We start from the raw sequence: 14,210 nt of genomic DNA on the forward strand, positions 1-14,210 counted from the left end.
TTAAGGGGGCCACTGGTCACAGAGGAGAGGGAAAGTGTAGAGGCACGGCGACAGGTACTGGGGTGTGTTACCAGTCCGGTCCGGCCCGTTCCTGATCCCTGCGTAGGGCCAGTGGTGTGTGTCCCCAGTACGGTCCGGCCTGTTCCCGTTCCTCGCATCGAGCCTGTGGTGCGTGTCGTCAGCCCGGCCCGGCCTGTTCCTGCTCCCCGCACCGAGCCTATGGTGCGCGTCGCCAGCCCGGCCCGGCCTGTTCCTGCTCCCCGCACCAAGCCTATGGTGCGCGTCGCCAGCCCGGCCCGGCCTGTTCCTGCTCCCCGCACCAAGCCTATGGTGCGCGTCGCCAACCCGGCCCGGCCTGTTCCTGCTCCCCGCACCAAGTCAGTGGTGCGCGTCGCCAGCCCGGCCCAGTCCATTCCTGCTCTCTGCACCAAGTCAGTGGTGCGCTTCGTCAGCCCGGTCCGGCCCGCTCCTGCTCCCCGCACCAAGCCTATGGTGCACGTCGCCAGCCCGGCTCGCCCTGTTCCTGCTCCCCACACCAAGCCAGTGGTGTGCGTCGTCAGTCCGGCACAGCCCGTGCCTGTTCCACCGGTGCCTGGTCCGGTACCGGTCAGCTGCTCCACGCCGGAGCTAGAGCAATCCGCTCCACCAGTGTTCAGTCCAGCTCCGGCCAGCAGGGCCAGACCGGACCAGGGGTACTTTGGGGGGTTAGAGAGGGAGTGGGGATCATGCCCGGAGCCGGATCCGCCGCCAAGGCGGAGTGCCCACCCGGTCCCTCCCCTATGGTGTTTGGTTGGCGCGGTCGGAGTCCGCGCCTTTGGGGGGGGGGTACTGTCACGCCCTGGCTCTGGGGACTCTAGTATGTTGAGCCAGGGTGTGAGTTTTCATGTGTTCTAGTCAGTTGTATTTCTATGTTGGCCAGTGTGGTTCTCAATCAGAGGCAACGTGTATCAGCTGTTGCTTGTTGTCTCTGATTGAGAACCATACTTTAGCAGCCAGTTTTCCCACAGTGTTTGTGGGATCTTGTTCCGTGTTGGTTTGTGTTAGACCGAGGACGTCACGTTTTCGTTTGTTGTTTTGTTCGTGCATTCATTAAATAAATAAAATATGTTTGCATTCCACGCTGCGCCTTGGTCCTCCTCCTTCGACGATCGTGACATTTTCTTGCGGCAACAGGTCACACATATTGCTGCTGTGATGGCACACTGTGGTATTTCACCCAATAGATATGGGAGTTTATCAAAATTGGATTCGTTTTCGAATTCTTTGTGGGTCTGTGTAATCTGAGGGAAATATGTGTCTCTAATATGGTCATACATCAGTTTCCACCTCATTTTGTGGGCAGTGTGCACATAGCCTTTCTTCTCTTGAGAGCCAGGTCTGCCTATGGTGGCCTTTCTCAATAGCAAGGCTATGCTCACTGAGTCCTTTATTTTGGGTCAGTCACAGTGGTCAGGTATTCTGCCACTGTGTACTCTCTGTTTAGGGCCAAATAGTATTCCAGTTTACTCTGTTGTTTGGTTAATTCTTTCCAATGTGTCAATATTTTATTTTGTTTTCTCATGATTTGGTTGGTTCTAATTGTGTTGCTGTTGCTGTCCTGGGGCTCTGTGGGGTCTGTTTGTGTTTGTGAACAGAACCCCAGGACCAGCTTACTTAGGGGACTCTTCTCCAAGTTCATCTCTCTGTAGGTGATGGCTTTGTTATGGAAGGTTTGGGAATCGCTTCCTTTTAGGTGGTTGTAGAATTTGATGCCTTTTTTTTCTGAATTTTGATAATTAGCTGGTATCTGCCTAATTCTCTCTCACTCTCTCTCCCTCACCAACTTGTGCTGAAAGATTGGCCAACTTGAGCAGTGGTGTAAAGTACTTAAGTAAAAATACTTTAAAGTACTACTTAAGTATTTTTGGGGGTATCTGTACTTTACTATTTATATTTTTGAAAAATTATACTTTTACTTCACTACATTCCTAAAGAAAATAATGTACTATTTACTCCATCCATTTTCCCTGACACCCAAAAGTACTTGTTACATTTTCCAATTCACGCACCTATCAAGAGAACATCCCTGTTCATCCCTACTGCCTCTGATCTGGTGGACTCACTAAACACAGATGCTTTGTTTGTAAATTATGTGAGTGTTGGATTGCGCCCCTGGCTATCCGTAAATTTAAAATGATTCATATTTTTACTTTTACTTTTGATACTTAAGTATATTTATAACCAAAGACTTTTATATTTTTACTCAAGTAGTATTTTACTTGGTGACTTTCACTTTTACTTGAGTCATTTTCTATTAAAGGTATCTTTACTTTTACTCAAGTATGACAATTGGGTACTTTTTCCACCACCTGACTGTACATGTAATTCAAGATGACACATTACCAACAAGGGAATGAGGAAGTGTTTGTTTACTAGTGTTGCTCTATATGCAGGAGGGTTTGTGATAGCTGAATGAGAACGTGTGGGAGTTGTGAGTGTTTGTGTGAAGCATGGAGAATGCATGTGAGGTTTACTTATAATAATAATAATAATATGCCATTTAGCAGACGCTTTTATCCAAAGCGACTTACAATCATGCGTGCATACATTTTTGTGTACTTCTACTGTTTACTAGCGTGTGATGTGAAATTTGCAGAGTGCAGAGAACATTTGGAGAGGAGAGCATTGAGGAGAGCATTTTGTACTCAAATCTATTTCTGAGTGGAGGCTACACTGATAGTATCAGCCCTCCAAATCAATATTGGGGCGGCAGGTAGCTTGGTGGTTAAGAGCGTTGTGCCAGTAACTGAAAGGTCGCTGGTTCTAATCCCAGAGCCGACTAGGTGAAAAATCTGTCGATGTGCCCTTGAGCAAGGCACTTAACCCTAATTGCTCCTGTAAGTCGCTCTGGATAAGAGCGTCTGCTAAAAAATAAATACATAAATAAATAAACAAGTATACTACTCATTGCTTCCTGGGAAAACCTGAGTACGTTGTCCTCTTACAACTAATATACAAGGAAGAGACAGCAACCCAACACTCAAAGTGTTACTTTACCCCTACCTACATGTACAAATTACCTCGACTAACCTGTAACCCCGCACATTGACTCGGTACCGGCACCCCCTGCATATAGCCTCGTTATTGTTATTTTATTGTGTTACTTTTTATTAGATTTTTTTACTTTAATTTAGTAAATATTTTCTTAACTCTATTTCTTGAACTGCATTGATGGTTAAGGGCTTGTAAGTAAGCATTTCACGGTAAGGTCTACTACACCTGTTGTATTCGGCGCATGTGACAAATAATAATTTCATTTTATTTATATGTCACCAATAACCGAAGGCCATTGAAATGCAACAGACCGTCCCTCTCGATGCCAAACCCAAATGATCTGAGAGATTACAACTGGCACAGAACGATTGGTTCGTCATTTACTGCTAAATGAGAAATGGGGGGTGGGGGGGGGATATATCCCTGAATGATTTCCCTGGGATGGTCTCGCTGCCTGTAATGGAATGAAATGTGAGCGGTGGAGCGAGGAACACTTTAGACTCTCTGAAGACGTCAGGTCCATTCACAACCCTTTTAGATTTAGACAGAATGGATAACTGTACCGTTTCTTCCCCTTTCCAAACCAGTTCTGATCAAACACTGCACCAGAGAACAGAGAAAAGCTACTTTTTTAATGAATCTGTTTCAAAATTGATTTATGTGGTTGCGTTCCAATACAGGAAGTGTCCCAAATGGCACCCTATTCCCTGCACTCCTTTTGACCAGAGCCCTATAGCTCATTATAGGGACAATATTTGGGACACTTCCTGTATTGATCTCAGAATTGCTCTGGTGAATTGATTGGAGTGTGTCTGTGTTTTTTTGGAAATTGCCAGAAGCAAGAGATTGGAGTTGGAGCAGGGCCATTTCCATGAAAAAAATCACTGGATTCACAGAACATAAAAAAAACATTTCCATCTAAGAAATGGAAATCTGAAAGCTGCCTATAAATGCAAATGTAATGCATTGGAAATGGTGTGGCAGACAAATAAACTGCATGACCAAATGTACGTGGACACGTTAACGTTACAACCGCAGAACTGTTTGTAATGACTTGTCAAACACACCCTGGTAATGGCTGAAATGGAATACGTTGTCTTTCTGTTGCATCAGGGATTTAACACATCATCTGGATCTTACATCACAAGATACTGGATACTTACATCAATTTTTTTTTGGAATTGGAAAAAGTTATAATTTGATACAGTTGAAATGTTTACAAATTAGATGCACTGAAATGAAAGCAATATAAGAAAATTAACACTCAGATTATAGTGATATTATGACTCATCTCGCGAACAATGTAAAGAACACTACATGACCAAAAGTATGTGGACACCTGCTCGTTGAAAATCTCATTCTAAAACCATGGGCATTAATATGGAGTTGGTCCCCCCTTTGCTGCTACAACAGCCTCCAAGCCTCCAAGCCTTTCCACTAGATGTGGGAACATTGCTGTGGGGACGTGCTTCCATTCAGCCACAAGAGCATTAGTGATGTCGGGCACTGATGTTGGACCTGGCTCGCAGTCGGCGTTCCAATTAATCCCAAAGGTGTTCGATGGGGTTGAGGTCAGGGCTCTGTGCAGGCCAGTCAAGTTCTTTCACACCGATCTCGACAAACCATTTCTGTATGGACCTCGCTTGGTGCAAGGGGGCATTGTAATTCTGAAACAGGAAAGGGCCTTCCCCCAAACTGTTGCCACAAAGTTGGAAGCACAGAATCGTCTACAATGTCATTGTATGCTGTAGCATTTCCCTTCACTGGAACTAAAGGGCCTAACCCGAACCATGAAAAACAGCCCCAGACCCTTATTCCTCTGAGTCTCAGTCTCACACATCTAAAAGCATCTCAACATTTTGTGCTATTTCGTTTTAGCGCCTCTCTCTCTCTCTCTCTCTCTCTCTCTCTCTCTCTCTCTCTCTCTCTCTCTCTCTCTCTCTCTCTCTCTCTCTCTCTCTCTCTCTCTCTCTCTCTCTCTCTCTCTCTCTCTCTCTCTCTCTCTCTCTCTCTCTCTCTCTCTCTCTCTCTCTCTCTCTCTCTCTCTCTCTCTCTCTCTCTCTAATTGTATTTGTCACATAGACTGTGAAATGCTTACTTACAGGCCCTTCCCAACAATATATATATATATTTAATTAATAGAATAATGAAAAATGATAACACAATCAATAAATACACAATGAGTAACGATAACCTGGCTATATACACGGGGTACCAGTACCGCGTCAATGTGCAGGGGTATGAGGTAATTGAGGTCAATATGTACATTTAGGTAGGGACTAGGCAACAGGATAGATAATAAACAGTTATAGCAGCGTAGCTGATTAGTCAAAAGAGTTAGTGCAAAAAAGGTAAATGCAGATAGTCCGGGTAGCTATTAGTTAACTAACTATTTATTAGTCTTATGGCTTGGGGGCTAGAAGAGGTTCAGGGTCCTTTTGGTTCCAAACTTGGTGCATCAGTACCGCTTGCCATCCGGTAGCAGAGAGAACAGTCTATGACATGGGTGGCTGGAGTCTGACAATTTGTAGGGCCTGGTACAGATGTCCTGGATGGCAGGGAGCTCGGGCCCCAGGATGTACTGGGTAATAAACACTACCCTCTGTAGCGCCTTCCGGTTGGAGGCTAAGCAGTTGCCATACCAAGCGGTGATACAGCCAGTCAAGATGCTCTCAATGGTGCAGCTGTACAACTCTTTGAAGATCCGAGGGCCGAATATTTCCTGCCTCCTGAGGGGGAGACGTTGTCATGTCCTCTTTCTTTTTACCATAATTTAACTACTCTTCACGAATGTGTGGGTGTATGTGGACAATGATAATTCCTTAGTGAACTTGAAGATCTCGACTTGCTCTACTACAGCCCCGTCAATGTGGGTGGGGGCCGGCTCGGCCATCCATTTCCTGTAGTCCACGATCAGCTGCTTTGTCTTGCTGACGTTGAAGGAGAAGTTGTTGTCCTTGCACCACACTGCCAGGTCTCTGACCTCCTCCCTGTAGGCTGTCTCATCGTCGTCGGTGATCAGGCCTACCACCGTTGTGTCGTCTGCAAACTTAATGATGGTGTTGGAGTCGTGCACGGCCACGTAGTCATGGATAAACAGGAAGTACAGGAGGGGACTAAGCACGCACCTCTGAGGGGACCTGGTGTTGAGGATCATCGTGGCGGATGTGTTGTTGCCTACTCTCACCACCTGGGGGCGGCCCGACAAGAAGTCCAGGATCCAGTTGCAGAGGGTGGTGTTTTATCCCAGGGTCCTTAGCTTAGTGATGAGCTTGGAGGGCACTATGGTGTTAAATGCTGAGCTATAGTCAAACAACATCATTCTCACATAGGTGTTCCTTTTGTACAGGTGGGAAAGGGCAGTGCGGAGTGCAATAGAGATCGCATCATCTGTGGATCTGTTGGGGCAGTATGCAAATTGGGGTGGGTCTAGGGTTTCTGGGATGATAGTGTCCAAAGGGACTGCTTGAAACATGGGTCGGGAGAGGTTTAAAGTGTCAGTGAAGACACTTGCCAGCTGGTCAGCGCATGCTCTGAGTACATGTCCTGGTAATCCGTCTGGCCCTGCGGTCTTGTGAATGTTAACCTGTTTAAAGGTCTTACTCACATCGGCTATGGAGAGCGTGCTCAGAGAGTTGTCCGGAACAGCTGGTGCTCTCATGCATGGTTCAGTGTTGCTTGCCTCGAAGCAAGCATAGAAGGTATATACAGTGGGGAAAAAAAGTATTTAGTCAGCCACCAATTGTGCAAGTTCTCCCACTTAAAAAGATGAGAGAGGCCTGTAATTTTCATCATAGGTACACGTCAACTATGACAGACAAAATGAGAAAAAAAAATCCAGAAAATCACATTGTAGGATTTTTAATGAATTTATTTGCAAATTATGGTGGAAAATAAGTATTTGGTCAATAACAAAAGTTTCTCAATACTTTGTTATATACCCTTTGTTGGCAATGACACAGGTCAAACGTTTTGGTTGCTGGTATTTTGGCCCATTCCTCCATGCAGATCTCCTCTAGAGCAGTGATGTTTTGGGGCTGTCGCTGGGCAACACGGACTTTCAACTCCCTCCAAAGATTTTCTATGGGGTTGAGATCTGGAGACTGGCTAGGCCACTCCAGGACCTTGAAATTCTTCTTACGAAGCCACTCCTTCGTTGCCCGGGCGGTGTGTTTGGGATCATTGTCATGCTGAAAGACCCAGCCACGTTTCATCTTCAATGCCCTTGCTGATGGAAGGAGGTTTTCACTCAAATCTCACGATACATGGCCCCATTCATTCTTTCCTTTACACGGATCAGTCGTCCTGGTCCCTTTGCAGAAAAACAGCCCCAAAGCATGATGTTTCCACCCCCATGCTTCACAGTAGGTATGGTGTTCTTTGGATGCAACTCAGCATTCTTTGTCCTCCAAACACGACGAGTTGAGTTTTTACCAAAAAGTTACATTTTGGTTTCATCTAACCATATGACATTCTCCCAATCCTCTTCTGGATCATCCAAATGCACTCTAGCAAACTTCAGACGGGCCTGGACATGTACTGGCTTAAGCAGGGGGACACGTCTGGCACTGCAGGATTTGAGTCCCTGGCGGCGTAGTGTGTTACTGATGGTAGGCTTTGTTACTTTGGTCCCAGCTCTCTGCAGGTCATTCACTAGGTCCCCCCGTGTGGTTCTGGGATTTTTGCTCACCGTTCTTGTGATCATTTTGACCCCACGGGGTGAGATCTTGCGTGGAGCCCCAGATCGAGGGAGATTATCAGTGGTCTTGTATGTCTTCCATTTCCTAATAATTGCTCCCACAGTTGATTTCTTCAAACCAAGCTGCTTACCTATTGCAGATTCAGTCTTCCCAGCCTGGTGCAGGTCTACAATTTTGTTTCTGGTGTCCTTTGACAGCTCTTTGGTCTTGGTCATAGTGGAGTTTGGAGTGTGACTGTTTGAGGTTGTGGACAGGTGTCTTTTATACTGATAACAAGTTCAAACAGGTGCTATTAATACAGGTAACGAGTGGAGGACAGAGGAGCCTCTTAATGAAGAAGTTACAGGTCTGTGAGAGCCAGAAATCTTGCTTGTTTGTAGGTGACCAAATACTTATTTTCCACCATAATTTGCAAATAAATTCATTAAAAATCCTACAATGTGATTTTCTGGATTTTCTTTTCTCAATTTGTCTGTCATAGTTGACTTGTACCTATGATGAAAATTACAGGCCTCTCTCATCTTTTTAAGTGGGAGAACTTGCACAATTGGTGGCTGACTAAATACTTTTTTTCCCAACTGTAGGCTTGCGTCACTGCACAGCTCGCGGCTGGGTTTCCCTTTGTAATCCATGATAGTTTGCAAGCCCTGCCACATCCGACGAGCATCAGAGCCAGTGTAGTAGTAGGAGCTTGTGTGGCCTACCACTTCGCGGCTGAGCTGTTGTTGCTCCTAGACATTTCCACTTCACAGTAACAGCACTTACATTTGACCGGGGCAGCTCTAGCAGGGCATTCATTTGACGAACTGACTTGTTAGAAAGGTGGCATCCTATGACTGTGCCAGTTAGAAAAATAATATTAATATTGATGATGTCACAAATGTATCTCTTGTACAGTTCTTTAATACAAATATAGTTATTTGTTACATTTGAATCACAAGCCCAGAAAACTGAGAAAAATATTATTCTCTCTCAAAAAACTGCAAATTAGATCCAAAACTGACCCCAGTTTTATCCATCCATTATTGTTTGTCCATCCCACTAAAATCCCTGTGAAATAGAGTAGAGGATGTCAGGACTACAAGACTGGACAATCATGGGTGACTTGAGCCGGACGTTGATCTACATAGGGCGGGTAAGAACTGAGAACATCAATGGTAATGTATGGATTGAATCTGTGACAGACATAATGACAAATTCAACAACCTACCTACAGTGCCTTCGGAAAGTATTCAGACCCCTTGACTTTTTCCATTTTTTACATTACAGCCTTATTCTAAAATGGATTAAATAAAACAATTTCCTCAGCAATCTACACACAATACCACATAATGACAAAGAAAAAGACTCAAATTGAGCTCAGGTGCATCCTGTTTCCATTGATCATCCTTGAGATGTTTCTACAACTTGATTGGAGTCCACCTGTGGTAAATTCAATAGATTGGACATGATTTGGAAAAGCACACACCTGTCTATATAGGTCCCACAGTTGACAGTGCATGTAAGAGCAAAAACCAAGACATGAGGTCGAAGGAATTGTCCGTAGAGCTCAGAGACAGGACTGTGTTGAGGCACAAATCTGGGGAAGGGTACCAAAAAAAATCTGGAGCATTGAGGGTCTCCAAGAAAACAGTGGCCTCCATCATTCTTAAATAGAAGAAGTCGCCCGGCCAAACTGAACCGATGGTCACTCTGACAGAGCTCTAGAGTTCCTCTGTGGAGATGGGAGAACTTTCCAGAAGGACAACCATCTCTGCAGCACTCCACCAATCAGGCCTTTATAGTAAATTTACCAGACAGAAGCCACTCCTCAGTAAAAGGCACATGACAACCCGCTTGGAGTTTGCCAAAAGGCACCTAAAGACTCTCAAACCACGAGAAACAAGATTCTCTGGTCTGATGAAACCAAGATTGCATTTTTTGGTGTCAGGGACTGGGAGACTAGTTAGGATCGAGGAAAAGATGAACGGAGCAAAGTACAGAGAGATCCTTGATGAAAACCTGCTCCAGAGCGATCAGGACCTCAGACCGGGGCGAAGGTTCACCTTCCAACAGGACAACGACCCTAAGCACATAGGCAGCATTCCTCCTCCTCCAAACACGGCGAGTTGAGTTGATGCCAAAGAGCTCGATTTTGGTCTCATCTGACCACAACACTTTCACAGAGTTCTCCTCTGAATCATTTCAGATGTTCATTGGCAAACTTCAGACGGGCCTGTATATGTGCTTTCTTGAGCAGGGGGACCTTGCGGGCGCTGCAGGATTTCAGTCCTTCACGGCGTAGTGTGTTACCAATTGTTTTCTTGGTGACAATGGTCCCAGCTGCCTTGAGATCATTGACAAGATCCTCCCGTGTAGTTCTGGGCTGATTCCTTACCGTTCTCATGATCATTGCAACTCCACGAGGTGAGATCTTGCATGGAGCCCCAGGCCGAGGGAGATTGATAGTTATTTTGTGTTTCTTCCATTTGCGAATAATCGCACCAACTGTTGTCACCTTCTCACCAAGCTGCTTGGCGATGGTCTTGTAGCCCATTCCAGCCTTGTGTAGGTCTACAATCTTGTCCCTGACATCCTTGGAGAGCTCTTTGGTCTTGGCCATGGTGGAGAGTTTGGAATCTGATTGATTGATTGCTTCTGTGGACAGGTGTCTTTTATACAGGTAACAAACTGAGATTAGGAGCACTCCCTTTAAGAGTGTGCTCCTAATCTCAGCCCGATACCTGTATAAAAGACACCTGGGAGCCAGAAATCTTTCTGATTGAGAGGGGATCAAATACTTATTTCCCTCATTAAAATGCAAATCAATTTATAAAATTTTTGACATGCATTTTTCTGGATTTCTTTGTTGTTATTCTGTCTCTCACTGTTCAAATAAACCTACCATTAAAATTATAGACTGATCATGTCTTTGTCAGTGGGCAAACGTACAAAATCATTAGGGGATCAAATACTTTTTTCCTTCACTGTACACAGCATAGGTAGAGAGCAGAGTGGTGAGAACCCCAGTCTAAACGTGGAGTATGGCTGCAATATCATTGGTCAAGCGCCCGGTAGCTGTAATATCATTCGTCCACTACTTGGAAGAAGATGCTGGAAAGCAGCTTGTTATAAGACACAATGTTTTGCTACACCTTCTATTATTAATGCTTTCTGAGTTAAGAGAGAGAGAGAGAGAGAGTCAGTCAGTCAGTCAGAGAGAGAGAGAGAGAGAGAGCCAGTCAGTCAGCGTGAGAGAGAGAGAGAGAGAGAGAGTGAGTGAGTGAGTGAGTGAGTGAGTGAGTGAGAGAGAGAGAGAGAGAGAGAGAGAGAGAGAGAGAGAGAGAGAGAGAGAGAGAGAGAGAGAGAGAGAGAGAGAGAGAGAGAGAGAGAGAGAGAGAGAGAGAGAGAGAGAGAGAGCGAGAGAGAGAGAGAGAGAGAGAGAGAGAGAGAGAGAGAGTCCCTCTTCCCTGGAATACTGCCCAGTGCTCTGCACTATCGCCCAACCTTAACCAATCCCACTGGTTCGCCCAGCCACTGCCAGAGCCACAGTGAGTACATCCAACAATAGTCCAGGTGCAAGGGACAAACAAATGTCTTTTAGAAGGAAGAAATACATGACCAATCAAAAGTTTGGACACACCTACTCATTCAATGGTTTTTCTTTATTTTGACTATTTTCTGCATTGTAGAATAATAGTGAAGAGATCAAAACTATGAAATAACACATATGGAATCATGTAGTAACCAAAAAAGTGTTAAACAATTTAAAATATATTTTATATTTGAAATTTTTCAAATAGCCACCCTTTGCCTTGATGACAGCTTTGCACACTCTTGGCATTCTCTCAACCAGTTTCACCTGGAATGCTTTTCCAACTGTCTTGAAGGAGTTCCCACATATGTTGAGCACTTGTTGGCTGCTTTTCCTTCACTCTGCGGTCTGACTCATCCCAAACCATCTCAATTGGGTTGAGGTCGGGGGATTGTGGAGGCCAGGTCATCTGATGCAGCACTCCATCCCTCTGCTTCTTGGTAAAATAGCCCTTACACAGCCTGGAGGTGTGTTGGGTCATTGTCCTGTTGAAAAACAAATGATAGTCCTACTGAGGCCAAACCAGATGAGATGGTGTATCACTGGTTAAGTGTGCCTTGAATTCTAAATAAATCACAGACAGTGTCACCAGCAAAGCACTCCCACACCATCACACCTCCTCCTCCATGCTTCACGATGGGAACTACACATGCAGAGATCATCCGTTCACCCACACCGCGTCTCACAAAGAGATGGCGGTTGGAACCAAAAATGTAAAATTTGGACTCCAGACCAAAGGACACATTTTCACCGGTCTAATGTCCATTGCTCATGTTTCTTGGCCCAAGCAGGTCTCTTCTTCTTATTGGTGTCCTTTAGTCCACACAGAGTCCCCTCTGAACAGTTGATGTTGAGATGTGTCTGTGACTTGAACTCTGTGAAGCATTTATTTGGGCTGCAATTTCTGAGGCTGGTAACACTAATGAACTTATCCTCTGCAGCAGAGGTATCTCTGGGTCTTCCATTCCTGTGGCGGTCCTTATGAGAGCCAGTTTCATCATAGCGCTTGATGGTTTTTGCGACAGCACTTGAAGAAACGTTCAAAGTTCTTGAATTTGTCCGTATTGACTGAGATTCAAGTCTTAAAGTAATGATAGACTGTCATTCCTCTTTGCTTTTTTGAGCTGTTCTTGCCATAATATGGACTTGGTCTTTTACCAAATAGGGCTATCTTCTGTATACCCCCCTACCTTGTCACAACACAACTGATTGGCTCAAACGCATTAAGAGGGAAAGAAATTCCACAAATTAACTTTTAAGAAGGCACACCTGTTAATTGAAATGCATTCCATGAAGCTGGTTGAGAGAATGCCAAGAGTGCGCAAAGCTGTCATCAAGGCAAAGGGTGCCTATTTGAAGAATCTCAAATATAAAATATATTTTGATTTGTTTAACACTTTTTTGGTTACTACATGATTCCATATGTGTTATTTCATAGTTTTGATGTCTTCACTATTATTCTACAATAGAAATAAAATAGAACAAATAAAGAAAAACCCTTGAATGTGTAGGTGTGTCCAAACCTTTGACTGGTAGTGTATGTGTTGCAATAAACTACAGGAGGATACACCAGTGTGCAGGTATTTCTTTATCCTTACCTTATACTCCACATACCCTACCTACTGTCTACAGTATAGCTCTGGTCTTACCTCATACTCCACTATTGTCTATCATGGTCACATTAGCTACAGTATGGATCTGGTCTTACCTCATACTCCTCTACTGTCTATCATGGTCACATTAGCTACAGTAAAGCTCTGGTCTTACCTCATACTCCTCTACTGTCTATCATGGTCACATTAGCTACAGTAAAGATCTGGTCTTACCTCATACTCCTCTACTGTCTTATCATGGTCACATTAGCTACAGTAAAGCTCTGGTCTTACCTCATACTCCTCTACTGTCTATCATGGTCACATTAGCTACAGTAAAGCTCTGGTCTTACCTCATACTCCTCTACTGTCTATCATGGTCACATTAGCTACAGTAAAGCTCTGGTCTTACCTCATACTCCTCTACTGTCTATCATGGTCAGATTAGCTACAGTAAAGCTCTGGTCTTACCTCATACTCCTCTACTGTCTATCATGGTCACATTAGCTACAGTAAAGCTCTGGTCTTACCTCATACTCCACATACTCCTCCTCCTCCACCTCGTAGGAGACAGTCTGTATCTTAACGTTTTCTCCGTCCTCCAGCAGCTTGGCCTGAGGGTCCTCTGTGCTTCCGGGGGTCTCCACCGCTACAGACGCCTCCCTCTCCCTCTCTTTCTTCTCTGTGAAGGTAGTCTCGCAGCACTCGCTCTTATAATCCTTGGCCTTGACGCCGCCGCCTCCCCCATCCTCCTTGTACAGGATGAAGTTAGGTCTGTAGAAGGCCTCGACGGCCAGATGGAGGGAGGTGGCGTCGAGGAGTTGTTGAGCTTTCATTTTGCCGTTGCTGTTATTGTGTCCCATGTGGGCCACCGCACCGCTGTTAGTGTTACCTCCTCCTCCACCTCCTCCGTTGCCGCCGGTTACGAAGTAGTTGATGATATTCTCCTGGTACTGGTTGTTAGGGAAGTCACCCCCGTAACCGTTGACGACGTGCTTGCTGTTCTTGTCCAGGAGCGGGTTCTGGAGCTCGCTCAGGCTCTCCATAGCAACGAGGGGTCAGGGGTCAGTGGGAGTGGCTTAATAGGACCTCACTGAAGGAGAGAGGGATGGGGGGAAGTAGAAGAGAGAGAGGGAGGAGGCTGGGTGACAGCTACTTATGTTGCTCAACGGGATGAGAGCTGCAGAGAGGAGAGGATATGAGAGAGAGTGGGGAGGAGAGGGAGGAGAGGAGAGTTAGTAAACTCAGTTTGATCAGTTTGTTTTTGGTCTCAGTGAAACTGGTGTAAACACAATACATACTGGGCTAGTG

General features: G+C 45.1%; 1 protein-coding gene across 1 annotated transcript in view; it reads right to left on the reverse strand.

Moving 5' to 3' along the window:
* The window catches only part of LOC311122999 (uncharacterized protein), a gene marked incomplete at both ends in the record, with an annotated part of 75,131 nt that extends 61,186 nt beyond the window's left edge, over window positions 1–13,945 (reverse strand). Inside the window, one exon of the mRNA XM_084197297.1 lies at window positions 13,430–13,945. Within this exon, the coding sequence (XP_084053423.1) occupies window positions 13,430–13,945 (516 nt within the window). The remainder of the gene's footprint in view (window positions 1–13,429) is intronic.
* Window positions 13,946–14,210: the final 265 nt, after the last annotated feature.

The sequence above is a fragment of the Coregonus lavaretus genome, assembly GCF_964263955.1.
Source record: "Coregonus lavaretus genome assembly, contig: HAP1_SCAFFOLD_700, whole genome shotgun sequence".
In the NCBI taxonomy this organism is placed as follows: domain Eukaryota; kingdom Metazoa; phylum Chordata; class Actinopteri; order Salmoniformes; family Salmonidae; genus Coregonus; species Coregonus lavaretus.